At 44.0% G+C, this 13291-nt stretch overlaps 1 protein-coding gene across 1 annotated transcript in view; it reads right to left on the bottom strand.

Annotated features, from left to right (window-relative positions):
* LOC310789569 (alpha-N-acetylgalactosaminide alpha-2,6-sialyltransferase 1-like) overlaps window positions 1-12699 on the bottom strand; it is an 18658-nt gene extending 5959 nt beyond the window's left edge. The window contains exons 1-4 of the mRNA XM_083651211.1: window positions 12563-12699; window positions 6579-6888; window positions 3997-4159; window positions 2409-2565 (exon numbers count right to left, since the gene is read on the bottom strand). Coding sequence (XP_083507337.1) covers window positions 2409-2565; window positions 3997-4159; window positions 6579-6888; window positions 12563-12666 — 734 coding nt within the window. The 5' untranslated portion in view covers window positions 12667-12699. The remainder of the gene's footprint in view (window positions 1-2408; window positions 2566-3996; window positions 4160-6578; window positions 6889-12562) is intronic.
* Window positions 12700-13291: the final 592 nt, after the last annotated feature.

Below are 13291 nucleotides of genomic sequence, written 5' to 3'. Positions count from 1 at the left end.
CCAATTTGCATTGCGCACAGCGTTAAAAGCTAAAGTACTGCTTTTGTGAAGATAGGGCCCCAGGCTCTTTATTTCAGACCCAACAGTTGAGACAATTCTCACATGCACTGACGATTTTACTGCAAGGTCATGTGGCAATTGAAACAAGTTTGGCAACGGCAGCAAGGAAAGACCCGTTTAAACGAGGAAGAAACCTTGAGCAGACCTGGCTCTTGGTGGGCGTTCATCTGACATGAGCGATTGGGGAGAGAGAGAGAGAGAGAGAGAGAGAGAGAGAGAGAGAGAGAGAGAGAGAGAGAGAGAGAGAGAGAGAGATCACAGAGCTGCATTACATGCCAAATACACCCATATGTTCTGGTACTGTGAATAGGTCCAATTATATCTTCTTTGTTCGTGGTGAAGAGCACCTCCCCTGTTACAATATGTTTGGTTTGGTCAATGGAGGACCTAGACATGGGCTGTATTCGGAACCACCAACTACAGTACATACCAACCTACTACCAACGAACGGAGTGTGCAGCCAGTATGTAACTGCTTTCCATAGTATGCAGTATGAGACTGTTGAATTGGTTAATTTGCAGTATGGTAGGTCAGGTTTAGCTGGTTTCTGGATTTGGAAAGCGGAAGCAAACAATAGCACGGCTAATGGCTAATGACAAACCACCAGGCTATGTATGCTCTAAAAAAGGAGATAAGTTATAAAAGTGGGTTTTCAGGATTTCCCCAAAGATGAACATTTATCTGAGAGATGGATATCTTAACACCTACTGTACATGTAGGCTATCTGACAATGGGAAAGAACCTGATTGACCATAGTTTTTGTCGCATTAGCCTATGTCACCGCAAATGTAAGATGAGTTGGAGCTAGTTCTCCTGGTATTTCTGTTGCTTTGGAAGGATTAGCCTTGTTATCCTTGCATCAGTCAAAATGGGTGCCTTGTCATCAAACTTGCTCAGCTGGTTTGACAAAATCAAGGGCTGTAGTAGCATGCCAAAGTCACGCTCTCTTCCGGTTGCATGGGGGTAGCATAGCATGCCAAAGTCACACTCTCTTCCGGTTGCATGGGGGTAGCATAGCATGCCAAAGTCACACTCTCTTCCGGTTGCATGGGGGTAACATGCCAAAGTCACACTCTCTTCCTGTTGCATGGGGGTAGCATGCCAAAGTCCCACTCTCTTCCGGTTGCATCGGGGTAGCATGCCAAAGTCACACTCTCTTCTGGTTGCATGGGGGTAGCATAGCATGCCAAAGTCACGCTCTCTTCCGGTTGCATGGGGGTAGCATAGCATGCCAAAGTCACACTCTCTTCCGGTTGCATGGGGGTAACATGCCAAAGTCACGCTCTCTTCCGGTTGCATGGGGGTAGCATAGCATGCCAAAGTCACACTCTCTTCCGGTTGCATGGGGGTAGCATAGCATGCCAAAGTCACGCTCTCTTCCGGTTGCATGGGGGTAGCATAGCATGCCAAAGTCACACTCTCTTCCGGTTGCATGGGGGTAACATGCCAAAGTCACACTCTCTTCCGGTTGCATGGCATGCCAAAGTCACACGCTCTTCCGGTTGCATGGGGGTAGCATGCCAAAGTCACACTCTCTTCCAGTTATATGGGGCCTAAGGGATTTAAATCCCCATTCAACAAGTAGATGCCACATGCACAGCGCTGCCAATTACTTCACTGCTTCCCAACCTTGGGGTCGCCTGCATTTTCTATTTAAAAATCTCCAGTATCCATCCGACCACTCTACCTCGCCTACTGTGTCCCACAATGCAAAGCGTTGGAACACTCACAGATTTTTCTTCTTACATTCAACCATTAATCCACAATGGAATTTTATAATTTCCTTTACAGCACTTAAGTACCAGCTGAGCGAAGCACAAATCATTTGACATTTTTCAAATCGGTCAAAATAGGAAGCTACAGCATCAATTTAACATCCTTTTTTAGTCGTTACTCATAAGTAAGTGTTTCGCAAAAACACTAAATTTGTAAATACTAACTGGACGTTCGTGCCCTTCGGTTATTCAGACCTCTACACTCGGTGCAGCAGAGCGCACTCTGGGCACACAGCTAAAATGGCATGAGCGAAACGCTCCAACTGTGGACTAATTATTAGTGCTACAGTAACTACTAGCTAGTAGCCTAACATGCGTTTGCAAAACTTATTTTCATAGGCATATTGTTACAGAGGTATGTCTCATTATCTCTTACATTGTCATCCTGCTCACTGGGGAGGAAAGTTTTTCCAGTTCGGTGAAACATATTTTGTATGGATTTACTTGTAATCATCAACACGCATGAGTGAGGGGGTACTCTTGACATGGAAAAAGAGCTCAAGGGGTATATACATAAGACAAAAAAGGTTGGGAAGCACTGCTTTAGAGCGTAGTATTCTGTGCCCATCTTACCGAAACACATAATCGTGTGCGTCTATCTCCTTCCCCATGCCAGAGCCGTTGAGGATCCCACCATTGCCCACCACAGCACAGCGCACACAGCCGTCACCTCTGGGGAGGAGCAGTGGCTCCTTCGGCTTGGGGATCAAATCCGAAACTGCCTTCACTTCTGCAAAGCCACGCAAAACATAAATTAATACATAAACCGCAACCCTGGCACAAAGACCAGCAGTACCCTGCTTTTCACCATTAGGTGTCAGGCTTCACCACCGATTTAGGTGGGGTTTAGTTCCTCTTTAAATAAAAAAAACTGCGCAGACACACAGTTTTAAGCCTCTAGCAACCCAGTCGCAAATATACATTTTTGGTAACCCTTCCTCTTACAGTCCGGTAATTAATATTTAGTAAGGTAATAATAAGGTCATATTTACTAGGTAGTTACCGGGTAATTACCTGGAGGTTTACAATGTGTAATCTATCATTACTGGGTAAATACCAGGTAATTACCAAGTAAATACCTGGTACCGGTAGTTGTCAGGGAAATATCTAGTCATTACCGGTAACAACCTGTTATTTACTGGGTATTTACCTGGTAATTACACTAACAGGTCACATTTAGACAAATTGATGGGTGATAGCGGAGGTTTACAATGTGTAATCTATAATTACTAGGTAAATACCAGGTAATTACCAAGTAAATACCTGGCAGTTGTCAGGGAAATATCTAGTAATTACCAGGCAACTACCCGGTAACTACCAGGGAACTCCCTGATATTTACTGGGTATTTACCTGGGAATTACCAGGTAATTACCCAGTAAATAGGTAATTACCTGGTAGTTACCGCGTAATTACCCGGTAATTACCGGACTGTAAAAGGAAGGGTTACCCAATTTTAATAGTATATCACAGCTGACCATCATATTAATTACCCACCCAAATATGAGTTTAAAAAAACATTCACAAAACAGAGCTCAAATACAGCTAATCTGGCTGCTCAAATCATTTCTCAGACCTGTGGGGGCGTGGCCACATAACATTTTATCTATATGAACATCAGATTCCTGTATATGAACAGTATGGTCAGTCATGGTTCACCCTCAGTGTTTATGTCCATGCTGCATCCCCATGATGCCAGCTTTCTCCTAATCCTTGGTTGGAGAATGTTGATGTCGAGATATCTCTGCCCACTTTACCTCTACTTTTTCAAATTGCAAAAAAAAGCGACTATACTTGAATTTTCATGTTTTGTTTACAGTTTTTCATACATTGAAGACCACAAATTACATATTTACAAGAAAACAGCCTTCTCCGGCTACTGGGAGCGGGGAGACCCTCTCTGGATGTCCGCCACACAGAGGTCTGGCTCTGAATGCCATCGCGAATGCGCGATAATTACCCCCACATACCTCTCCCATTCACTTTGCACTATGCAACTCCCCACCACATCTCATATAACAACATGTGCAGTGACTGATTCTAAAGCCTGTATCCAGGCTAATCCAAAAAACTATGCAATACTGCAATTTGCAGACACACACAACAAACAAACAAACACACACACACACACACACACACACACACACACACACACACACGTACCATCGTGGCTGTACTGCATGAAACCAAAGGGGTTGTTGAAATGGGAAAGTCTGTTCCACTCGCTCATGTTGAGATTGTCTTTGTGCATGAACAGAGGCACGTTGGGCATGAAAGCCTGCTTGAAGCTGGGATCCTCACTCTTCTGCAGAGACTGGGGACAGGTCTGACAGTGGCAAAGAAAATACAGTATAATACATGAATCTAACAGGCAAACATTGAGATTAGAAAATGTGTCATCATACTAATTTTTTGGTTAAACCTATATTGATTGTTTGAGAGAGCTCCATGCAGTGGAGAAAGAGAGGATGGGTCAATCGTCACATAAATGCAGTTTGTTTCAGTGACTGATTGAAGGAAGAGGCAGAGGTGAGGGTTACAGAGGGTGAGGGTTACAGAGGCAGAGGGTGAGGGTTACAGAGAGTGGTGAGGGTTACAGAGGGTGAGGGTTACAGAGGCAGAGGGTGAGGGTTACAGAGGGTGAGGGTTACAGAGGCAGAGGGTTACAGAGGGTGAGGGTTACAGAGGGTGAGGGTTACAGAGAGTGAGGGTTACAGAGGCAGAGGGTTACAGAGGCAGAGGTGAGGGTTACAGAGGGTGAGGGTTACAGAGGCAGAGGGTTACAGAGGCAGAGGGTTACAGAGGCAGAGGGTTACAGAGGCAGAGGGTTACAGAGGGTGAGGGTTACAGAGGGTGAGGGTTACAGAGGCAGAGGGTTACAGAGGCAGAGGGTTACAGAGGGTGAGGGGTACAGAGGCAGAGGGTTACAGAGGGTGAGGGTTACAGAGGGTGGTGAGGTTTACAGAGGGTGAGGGTTACAGAGGCAGAGGGTTACAGAGGCAGAGGGTTACAGAGGGTGAGGGGTACAGAGGCAGAGGGTTACAGAGGGTGAGGGGTACAGAGGCAGAGGGTTACAGAGGCAGAGGGTTACAGAGGGTGAGGGGTACAGAGGCAGAGGGTTACAGAGGGTGAGGGTTACAGAGGGTGGTGAGGGTTACAGAGGGTGAGGGTTACAGATGGTGAGGGTTACAGAGGGTGGTGAGGGTTACAGAGGGTGAGGGTTACACAGGCAGAGGGTGAGGGTTACAGAGGGTTACAGAGAGTGAGGGTTACAGAGAGTGAGGGTTACAGAGGGTGGTGAGGGTTACAGAGGGTGAGGGTTACAGAGGACAGCTGAAAAACAAATATAAGCAGGTCACACCACACAAGCACTTTGTCAGAAGATATCAGCCTTGTTTATTCCCTAGCCTCGGAATTCAACTACTCATTTGTTTCACTCAATCATAGTCTCACATAAGGACCCCGTATTTTCACTGTGTGCTGCATTCGCAAAGGCCCTACTTTTACATACATGTAGCAATCACAATAAAACAGTACTTGCCTTAAACACAAGGTTATTGTCCGCTGAACCAGGCTATTCGTGTTCTTAAATATTGTGTCGTTTCCAATTCTGAGCTATTTTTTGTCATACCAGAGGCTGTCTCTGCCTGTCATTTCCATTGAAAATGGCCATTGTTGTTCTTCCGCTTCCCAGGGAAATAGCGCCCTGTCTGCTGTGGCTACGGGTGGAAACCCGTCATTACACATCTAGAAGAACAGAAATCACAGCCTCTGGCATGACAGAAATGGCTCGGAATTGAAAACTACGCAATATTCAAGAACATGAATAGCCCGACTCAATGGACAACGTTGTGTGTAAGGCAAGCACTGTTTTATTGTGATTGCTACATGTATGAAAAAGTAGGGCCTTTGCGAATGCAGCCCACAATGAAAATACAGGGTCCTTCTGTGAGACTATGATTGAGTGAAACCAATGAGTAGTCGAATTCTGAGGCTACCCATTCCCATGTTTTAATGATACAAGGGTCTTGCTATAGAGAGCCCCAGGGATGACGTATTTTTGTAGGCTGAATGCGGAAGTCCCGAACTTCCTGGTTCTTCACTGTTTCTGTCTATGGGATTTTTGAATGGGTTTTTGGCGCGATGCTTCAAATAATGTCTGTGGGCAACGCAAGTTTAATCAAACGCGAACCAAGGTTCAGCGGGATAATCTTCACACATGAGGACCACTTTCATGAGTTTTGTAGCGTAAATGCGAGCCCTAGAAGGAAAAAGCTCGAGCTAAGCTAATCCAGAACTACACACTGTCGCATAGGCTTCCACGTCACGTCAGCACTCAACCTGGACTGTTGTTGATGTGCACTGATTACCCCGGGCTGAACGGGCTGAACCAGGTGAGGGAAAGAGAATTTCCGTGTTCGTCCTTTGAGTGGTGACGTTATTGACGTATACTGTATATCTCCATCGACTCAAAAGTGTAGTCTCATTTAGCCCTTTGCTAGCTAGCCGCCCTTTTAACGGCACATAAAAGCTTCAAAACTCATAAAAGTGGTCCTCGTGTGTGAAGATGATGTTACTAAACACTGGTTTGCGTTTGATTAAGCCAGCGTTGCCCAGAGAGATTATTAGAAGCATCGCGCCAAAAACCCATTCAAAACTCCCATAGGCGAAAACTGTGAAGAACCAGGGCTGTTAGCATCGATGATTTCCGGACTCGTTCCTGGGGCTCTCTATTGTCTGCTTACTGTCTGTCTGGGTTGGGTATCCAGGTTATACACATCGTCAAAATCCCACTGAGGCAGCTTCTTAAAGTCCTTTCTGAAGAGGAGAGGCATGGGAGTCTCCTGGAGGGAAGCTGCAGCTCCAGATGGAGTGGTGCCGGCAATCTTGACCGGCTGACCAGTTGTCAGCTGAAGGTGCGTTTTCATGGCATCAGAGATGGCTTTGGTTTGGTTTGTCGCGTTCAGCACAGCAGCTGGGGTGTAGTTGTCGTTTTCATCTGAACTCTCTCTGTGTTCGGTTTCCCCTGAGATAAGAGTCCATCTGAATTGGAAACTTGACAGAGAGATGCACAATTTTAGTCAAATATCCTTTATTCTAAGCAACTGTACATGTCTGTAAACATGGGACTGATTGACTTTAGGCGAGATAGAACGTGAGAGACCAAGGCAGATAGACAGGGAGAGAGAGAGAAAGAGAGACGGAGACAGAGAGCGAGAGCGAGAGCAAGAGACTGAGACAGATAGAGATGGAGAGATAAATAAAGAGAGAGAGAGACAGAGGTACAGAGACAGAGACGGAGAGAGAAATAAGACATGAGAGAGAGCGGGGGAGGGAGAGAGAGCGCATGGCTTGCACACAGCTGCTCGTTAACTTCACTTAACTTCAAACACTACTGCAGGCCGAGAGATGCGTGAGTAGCTATTCCCAGTAAAAAATAATAACAATACCAATGGCATGCAAATAGACTACTTAACCATAAAATACGATACCAATATTAATGCAACAGTGGGCCTGCATCTTCTTTGCAGAAAGCTCTCCAATGTTGTTTTGGCACAATTGAAGACAGCCTCAAAATTATTTCTCAACAGCATCCTGTCTTTGAGATGTCATTTGTAGATATTTAGTCTCTACACTGCTGTTACAAAGGACATTTATAAATTCCATAAGCTGCTCTTGTTCCTAATGTTTTGTTCAAATGAACCAGTAATGTAGCCTACTACCTGGCTGTACTTCAGTATAAGCTATTAGTACATTGTGCTACTAGAAAAGTCTGACTAACTTTAATGCTATGGTTGGAAGGCACAAACATGCCATGTGTTTCATATCTGAACAGAAGCCATGAATCCCATATCAGCAACCTATCTGTTCTGTGTTATTGTAGCCTACACACTTTAGTCAGATGTGTTGCTGACTGCATTTACCTAGCCTGGGAGTTGGGACAGTTGAGAAGACGGGAGGATAGAAATGTTATTTTTTTTAATAAGTTAGATAGACATTTTATTTGCCTAAATATAAAGTTGTTTGATAACAGCCATTCCAACCTACTAGCAGGTTTATCAGCGATAGGAATGGGGCTGATGGCAAGCCTACTGAGTCTATGGGTGACAGTCGGATTGGGCAGGCTTGCAATAGCCTTGTGTTGGTTATTTATTAGGCTATGTGTTGCTTGACTATATGGCTGTGTGTCTGTATGACAATGCTGTATGCATGGGAATGTCAAACTGTATTCATTTGTTTGAGCAAATGATTGGTATAATCCATTGTGCCGATGATGGTTTATGCAACAATAGCCTAATAGCATTTGTGCTGCTTGAATATCAGAAGGTGACTGTTATAATGATAACTCCATGACACTGTCCATGCGCTGTGTTGTTGTTGTTGGTGTGTGTGTGTGTGTGTGTGTGTGTGTGTGTGTGTGTGTGTGTGTGTGTGTGTGTGTGTGTGTGTGTGTGTGACAGGAGCTGCTGTCTGTGACAGCCATGGAAATATGCAAAAAAAGGCAAATTTTTATTGCGGGTGCCACCGAGTAGGGGCCCACTGACAATGGTCCATCCCCTCTGGACTGAGAGGGATCGCTCCGCCCCTGTTTAGACCACATTTAGGCTATTTCATGTACAGTATATGATTGTGGATGGCATCCAGAGGTAGAATATCCAGGATGAGCCACAGATTTGTCCACAATGTGAGGATTTTATTTTGCCAGGTTAGGATATGTACAGGTGAGCTTGTATTTACAAGGCTGCAAATTAATGCTCAACAAACAATGGCTCAAATTAAACAATGAATAATGAAAATGTAAAAAGAGCTAAGTAGGCTACAGATACATGTATGAGCGAAATCTGGTTAACACAGAGCCCACTAACAGGCCTACAGCTCAGTTCCTGCAGCATATCTAAACAGGCCACCTGCCTACTGAAGAAATACTTTTCTATTAATAAGGGGGTGTCACAGGGTGATATGTGATAGAGATCTATTGTCAGATACCCCCTAATTAGTTGTGTCATGTGACTTGTGACGGAGCACCGTGGTAGACAGGAAGTGGGAGTTGGCTTAGGGTTTATAGCCGTGGCATTTCAGGTGCGCAGGCTCTCTCTTAGCTGGTGTTTTGAAGAAAGCCATAGATTCCCTGTTGCCCCATTCTCTAGTCATTTTTCCTCTGATTTCACGTATGGATGTGACTGTGTGTTTGATATATTCTTTATAATAGCGTCCCCTAACCTATTGAAGGGAAGCTGTGTGTAACTAGCTTCCACACCCAGGCTTGAGCTGTCCACTGATGCGGAGTGACGCCGCCCCGGCCTGTCCCAAGGTAAGCCAACCTCCCGTTTATTGATTTCCTGTAAGATACCCTGTTGCTCCGTCAGTTCTGTGTTGTTGTGGCGAGGTTTGGATTGACTAGACACGAGCTTGATCCTATTTTGAGAACCAGACCCCTCACAGGGGGTCACACATTATGGCTCCATGACAATTATGAATATTTACATTTCAGAATCAGAAGATTCAGAATCACTTTATTAATCCCAGAGGGGAAATTGAGTCATGCTACAGTTGCTCACACTCAGATAGGGAACAACATAAACATAGAGACATTATACGAAGCATAGGAATATACCATAAACGACCGCACCGCGGATATATGCCTCCGCCAAAAAGTGAGCAATCGACATCCATGTCTGTCCAGACTTTGATATTTGAGCCAAATGTGAAGAAATTCCGTCAAGGTGTTACTGAGATATGACGTTACCGAGCTTGAAAATGGCACAGTAACCTTGACCTTTGACCACCAAAATGTAATCAGTTCATCCTTGAGTCCAAGTCGACGTTTCAGCCAAATTGGAAGAAATTCCGTCAAGGCGTTCCTGAGATATTGAGTGGGATATCACGTTAAGGAGCTTGGAAATGGGGGTTCGTAAGGTCACAGTGACCTTGAACTTTGACCTTTAACCACCTCCTTGGACGTTTGAGGTAAATCTGATGAAATTCTGTCAAGGCGTTCCTGAGATATTACGTTAACGAGCATGAAATGAGCGGTCGTGAGGTCACAGTGACCTTGAACTTTGACCTTTGACCACAAAAATCAGTTCACCCTTGAGTCCAAGTGGACGTCGGAGGCAAATTCGAAGAAATTCTATCAAGGCGTTCCTGAGATATTGCATTAACGAGCTTAAAAATGGCATTCGAGAGGTCACAGTGACCTTGACTTTTGATAACCAAAATCTACAGTAATCAGTTCATCCTTTCGTCCAAGTCGACGTTTGAGTCAAATTGGAAGAAATTCCGTCAAGGCGTTCCTGAGATATTGCGTTAACGAACTTGGGAATGGCGTTCGTGAGGTGTGACAGTGACCTTGAACTTTGACCTTTGACCACCAAAATCTAATCACTTCATCCTTGCGTCCAAGTCGACGTTTGAGCCCAATTGGAAAATAAATCCGTCAAGGCGTTTCTGAGATATTGCGTTAACGAACTTGGGAAGGGGGTTCATGAGGTGACAGTGACCTTGAACTTTGACCTTTGACCACCAAAATCTAATCAGTTCATCCTTGAGTCTAAGTCGACATTTGAGGCAAATTTGATTAAATTCCATCAAGGCGTTCCTCAGATATCGTGTTAACGAACATCGGATGGATGGACGGACAACCCGAATTCATAATGCCTGGCATCCATAATAATAATAATAATTATTACTTGTATTAATCAATTACTAGAAATGTCAAGTGACCCTATTTGAATACCATGCGACCCCAAGGTTGTGAAAGCTAGTGTGTGTGTGTGTGTGTGTGTGTGTGTGTGTGTGTGTGTGTGTGTGTGTGTGCGTGCGTGTGCATGTGTGTTTTTAGAGCTGGAGAGGCAGACATACAGTACACCTGTGCAGGAGTGCCCAGGTGTAGCCTACCCACCCTCACAGTCAACAAGCTGGAGAGCCACACAGACAGCCAGTGGGCCAGTTGGCAACTTTGGGGCTTAATATAATAGAACTCCAGTTGTCGTTGTTGTGTACCAGAATCGCTAACCTGACTCTCTTCTATAGGTGTGTTAGTTCTATTTTTGTCTAATCCTACTTTGATTGTTTATTGTAATAATTAAATTGGCTTATTTAGCTGCCTTTTTACTTTAACCATTTATTTATTTAATTAAAAAACATTTTTTTGTTTAAGTTAATCATCTTCCTTTATTTTATGTGCTACTTGTAAACCTTAAATATATATATATATATATATATATTTATTTGCAAATCCATCCCCATGTTATTTTTAATATGTTACTTCCATCACCCCCTGGATACATTTTAGAAAATTGAGCATGAGCAGAGGTTTGATAACTATACATTTAAAAGCTATAGGATAAGATAAAAGTGCCATGAGTATTAACTTATGTTAAAGGAGAATTTCGGTTTTTTACACCACGGTCCTCATTTCCAGCTTAAAATATGATGTTTTACTCACCGAACCCGAACCACACTTCTTCAGAGAAACCACAGAAGGGGGAAGATACGCACTGTAACCCCATCCGGGCCAGATCAACGCCGACTGCTGTGTTGTTGTTAGCTTAGCTTCTAGCTATTAGCTAAATAATTATATTTACAACCATAATGAACCGTGATCTTACAGAAAAAGTGTAATTTAGAGAGCGCATGCAGCATGCCCCGCACTGGCCGCAGGCTCTCGTTATAGCCTGTTTGAGGAGACTACTCGGAGCTCAAAATCTTCCGTGGGCATCCGAATGAAGCCAAACATATTTCAGTGAGTAAAACATCATATTTTAAGCTGGAAATGAGGACCGTGGTGTAAAAAACCGAAATTCTCCTTTGAGTTGCATGTCATTGTTTTATCTGTACCAGATAAAACGATACAATAACAGAACCAATACAAAGGATCATGAAAAAAACACACAAAATAAACACAGCAGTAAAACATACAAAACTACAAACTTCTAGTTCACCCAAAGACAAGATAGAACCGGACAAAAAAGTGCAACATAATTTACGAAATACCATGCGGGTCATGTAACAAAACATAGCCTACATTGGAGAAACAGGAAGAACATCAAAAGGAATGCGAAAAGGAAGCAGCAGGACGACTCACAAGAACACCAAAAGAAAAAGCAGAACAAGAAAACCTAAAGTCAGCAATATCAGACCACTGCAAAAGACACAATCATATCATGGACTGGGACCAGCAAGTCCAGATCATTGGATCGGAGATCAATAAACACAAACGCGGGATTAAGGAGGCCGTCGAAATCAGGAGGTGGGCCAACAGGGATGAGGGAGCATACATGCTCTCACACACCTGGGACTCTCTTCTCCAGAGGACATCGGACGGGGGGGCATGGCCGGCCTGGCAGATCTGTCAGATCTGCCAGGCCGGCCACGTCTGCTCAAAACAGCTGTTGACATGTCACAGCTGTCATTTGACGCTTCTGAGGAAGACTGCAGATGTCAGTGGAAACTGTCAAGGTAAAAAACATCTACTACGCATTTGTCTGTTTAAAAGGAACAAAAACTATCATTTGAGCCTTTATCTGTATTTGATTGATCCTAGCTACTTAAAAGCAGTGGGCAGCTACAGTGCCTTTATTAAGTACATTGGCAGAAGTGTCTGATACCTAACATCCCTAACTTCCATGTCACCCACCCTCCATGCTGTCTTCGCCTCTATCAAGTTGTTTGTCTCCATAAGACCCCACCACAAATGAACACTGATTACAATCTTTCAACAACTTACTTGATCGTTTCTGATATATATTCCCATGACAGCATGTAAAGCGTGATGCAGACCGAGACCGCCAACAGGACAGGAAAAAATCTCCTGAAATGTTGAAACGCCATACCTCCAGAATTTTGTCTGTGGATCTGAACGCACTGAGATCTGTTGGAGAAATGAGTCTAAGTCCAGGTTGGCTCCAGTGTCATGTCCACGCCCTGCCACAGTCAACTCAACTACATTCAGGAGCAGCTTTACATGCCACACCTGCCACGCATGACAGCTGTGATCAGGTCGCTGTCTTTAACTCTTCATCCTCCTCTTAGCAAATAATGTCATAAATACATCATATTTATTGCCTTTATTAGTACCTAATAGAAATTGTCCTTTCTACAACTAAATGTGTCACAGATTGTTGATAGCCCTACGTGGCCTAATTTCCTAATAAATGATCTCTAATAGACCTGATCTTGACCAATGCTCCACATACATTCTCAGCAGTGGGAGTATTTGCTAATGATGTCAGTGATCACTGTGTCGTAGTAGCAACAATTAGAGAAACTAAGGTTGGAAAGGGTAAATCAATGATAGAAAGAGATACTAAACAGGTAAGTCAATGATAGAAAGAGATACTAAACAGGTAAATCAAGTGCTCCTGGGCCTGACCCCTGGAGGAAGGACAAGCCTGGATAGGATAAATGCAGAGACTGTTTCACCAGCCACCGTCAGCATGGGTGTGTGTGTGTGTTG

Source organism: Poromitra crassiceps, assembly GCF_964638095.1.
Source record: "Poromitra crassiceps genome assembly, chromosome: 14".
Taxonomy (NCBI): Eukaryota; Metazoa; Chordata; class Actinopteri; order Beryciformes; family Melamphaidae; genus Poromitra; species Poromitra crassiceps.
Note: the sequence above shows the minus strand (reverse complement) of the source record. Positions and strands in the feature narration are given on the sequence as shown.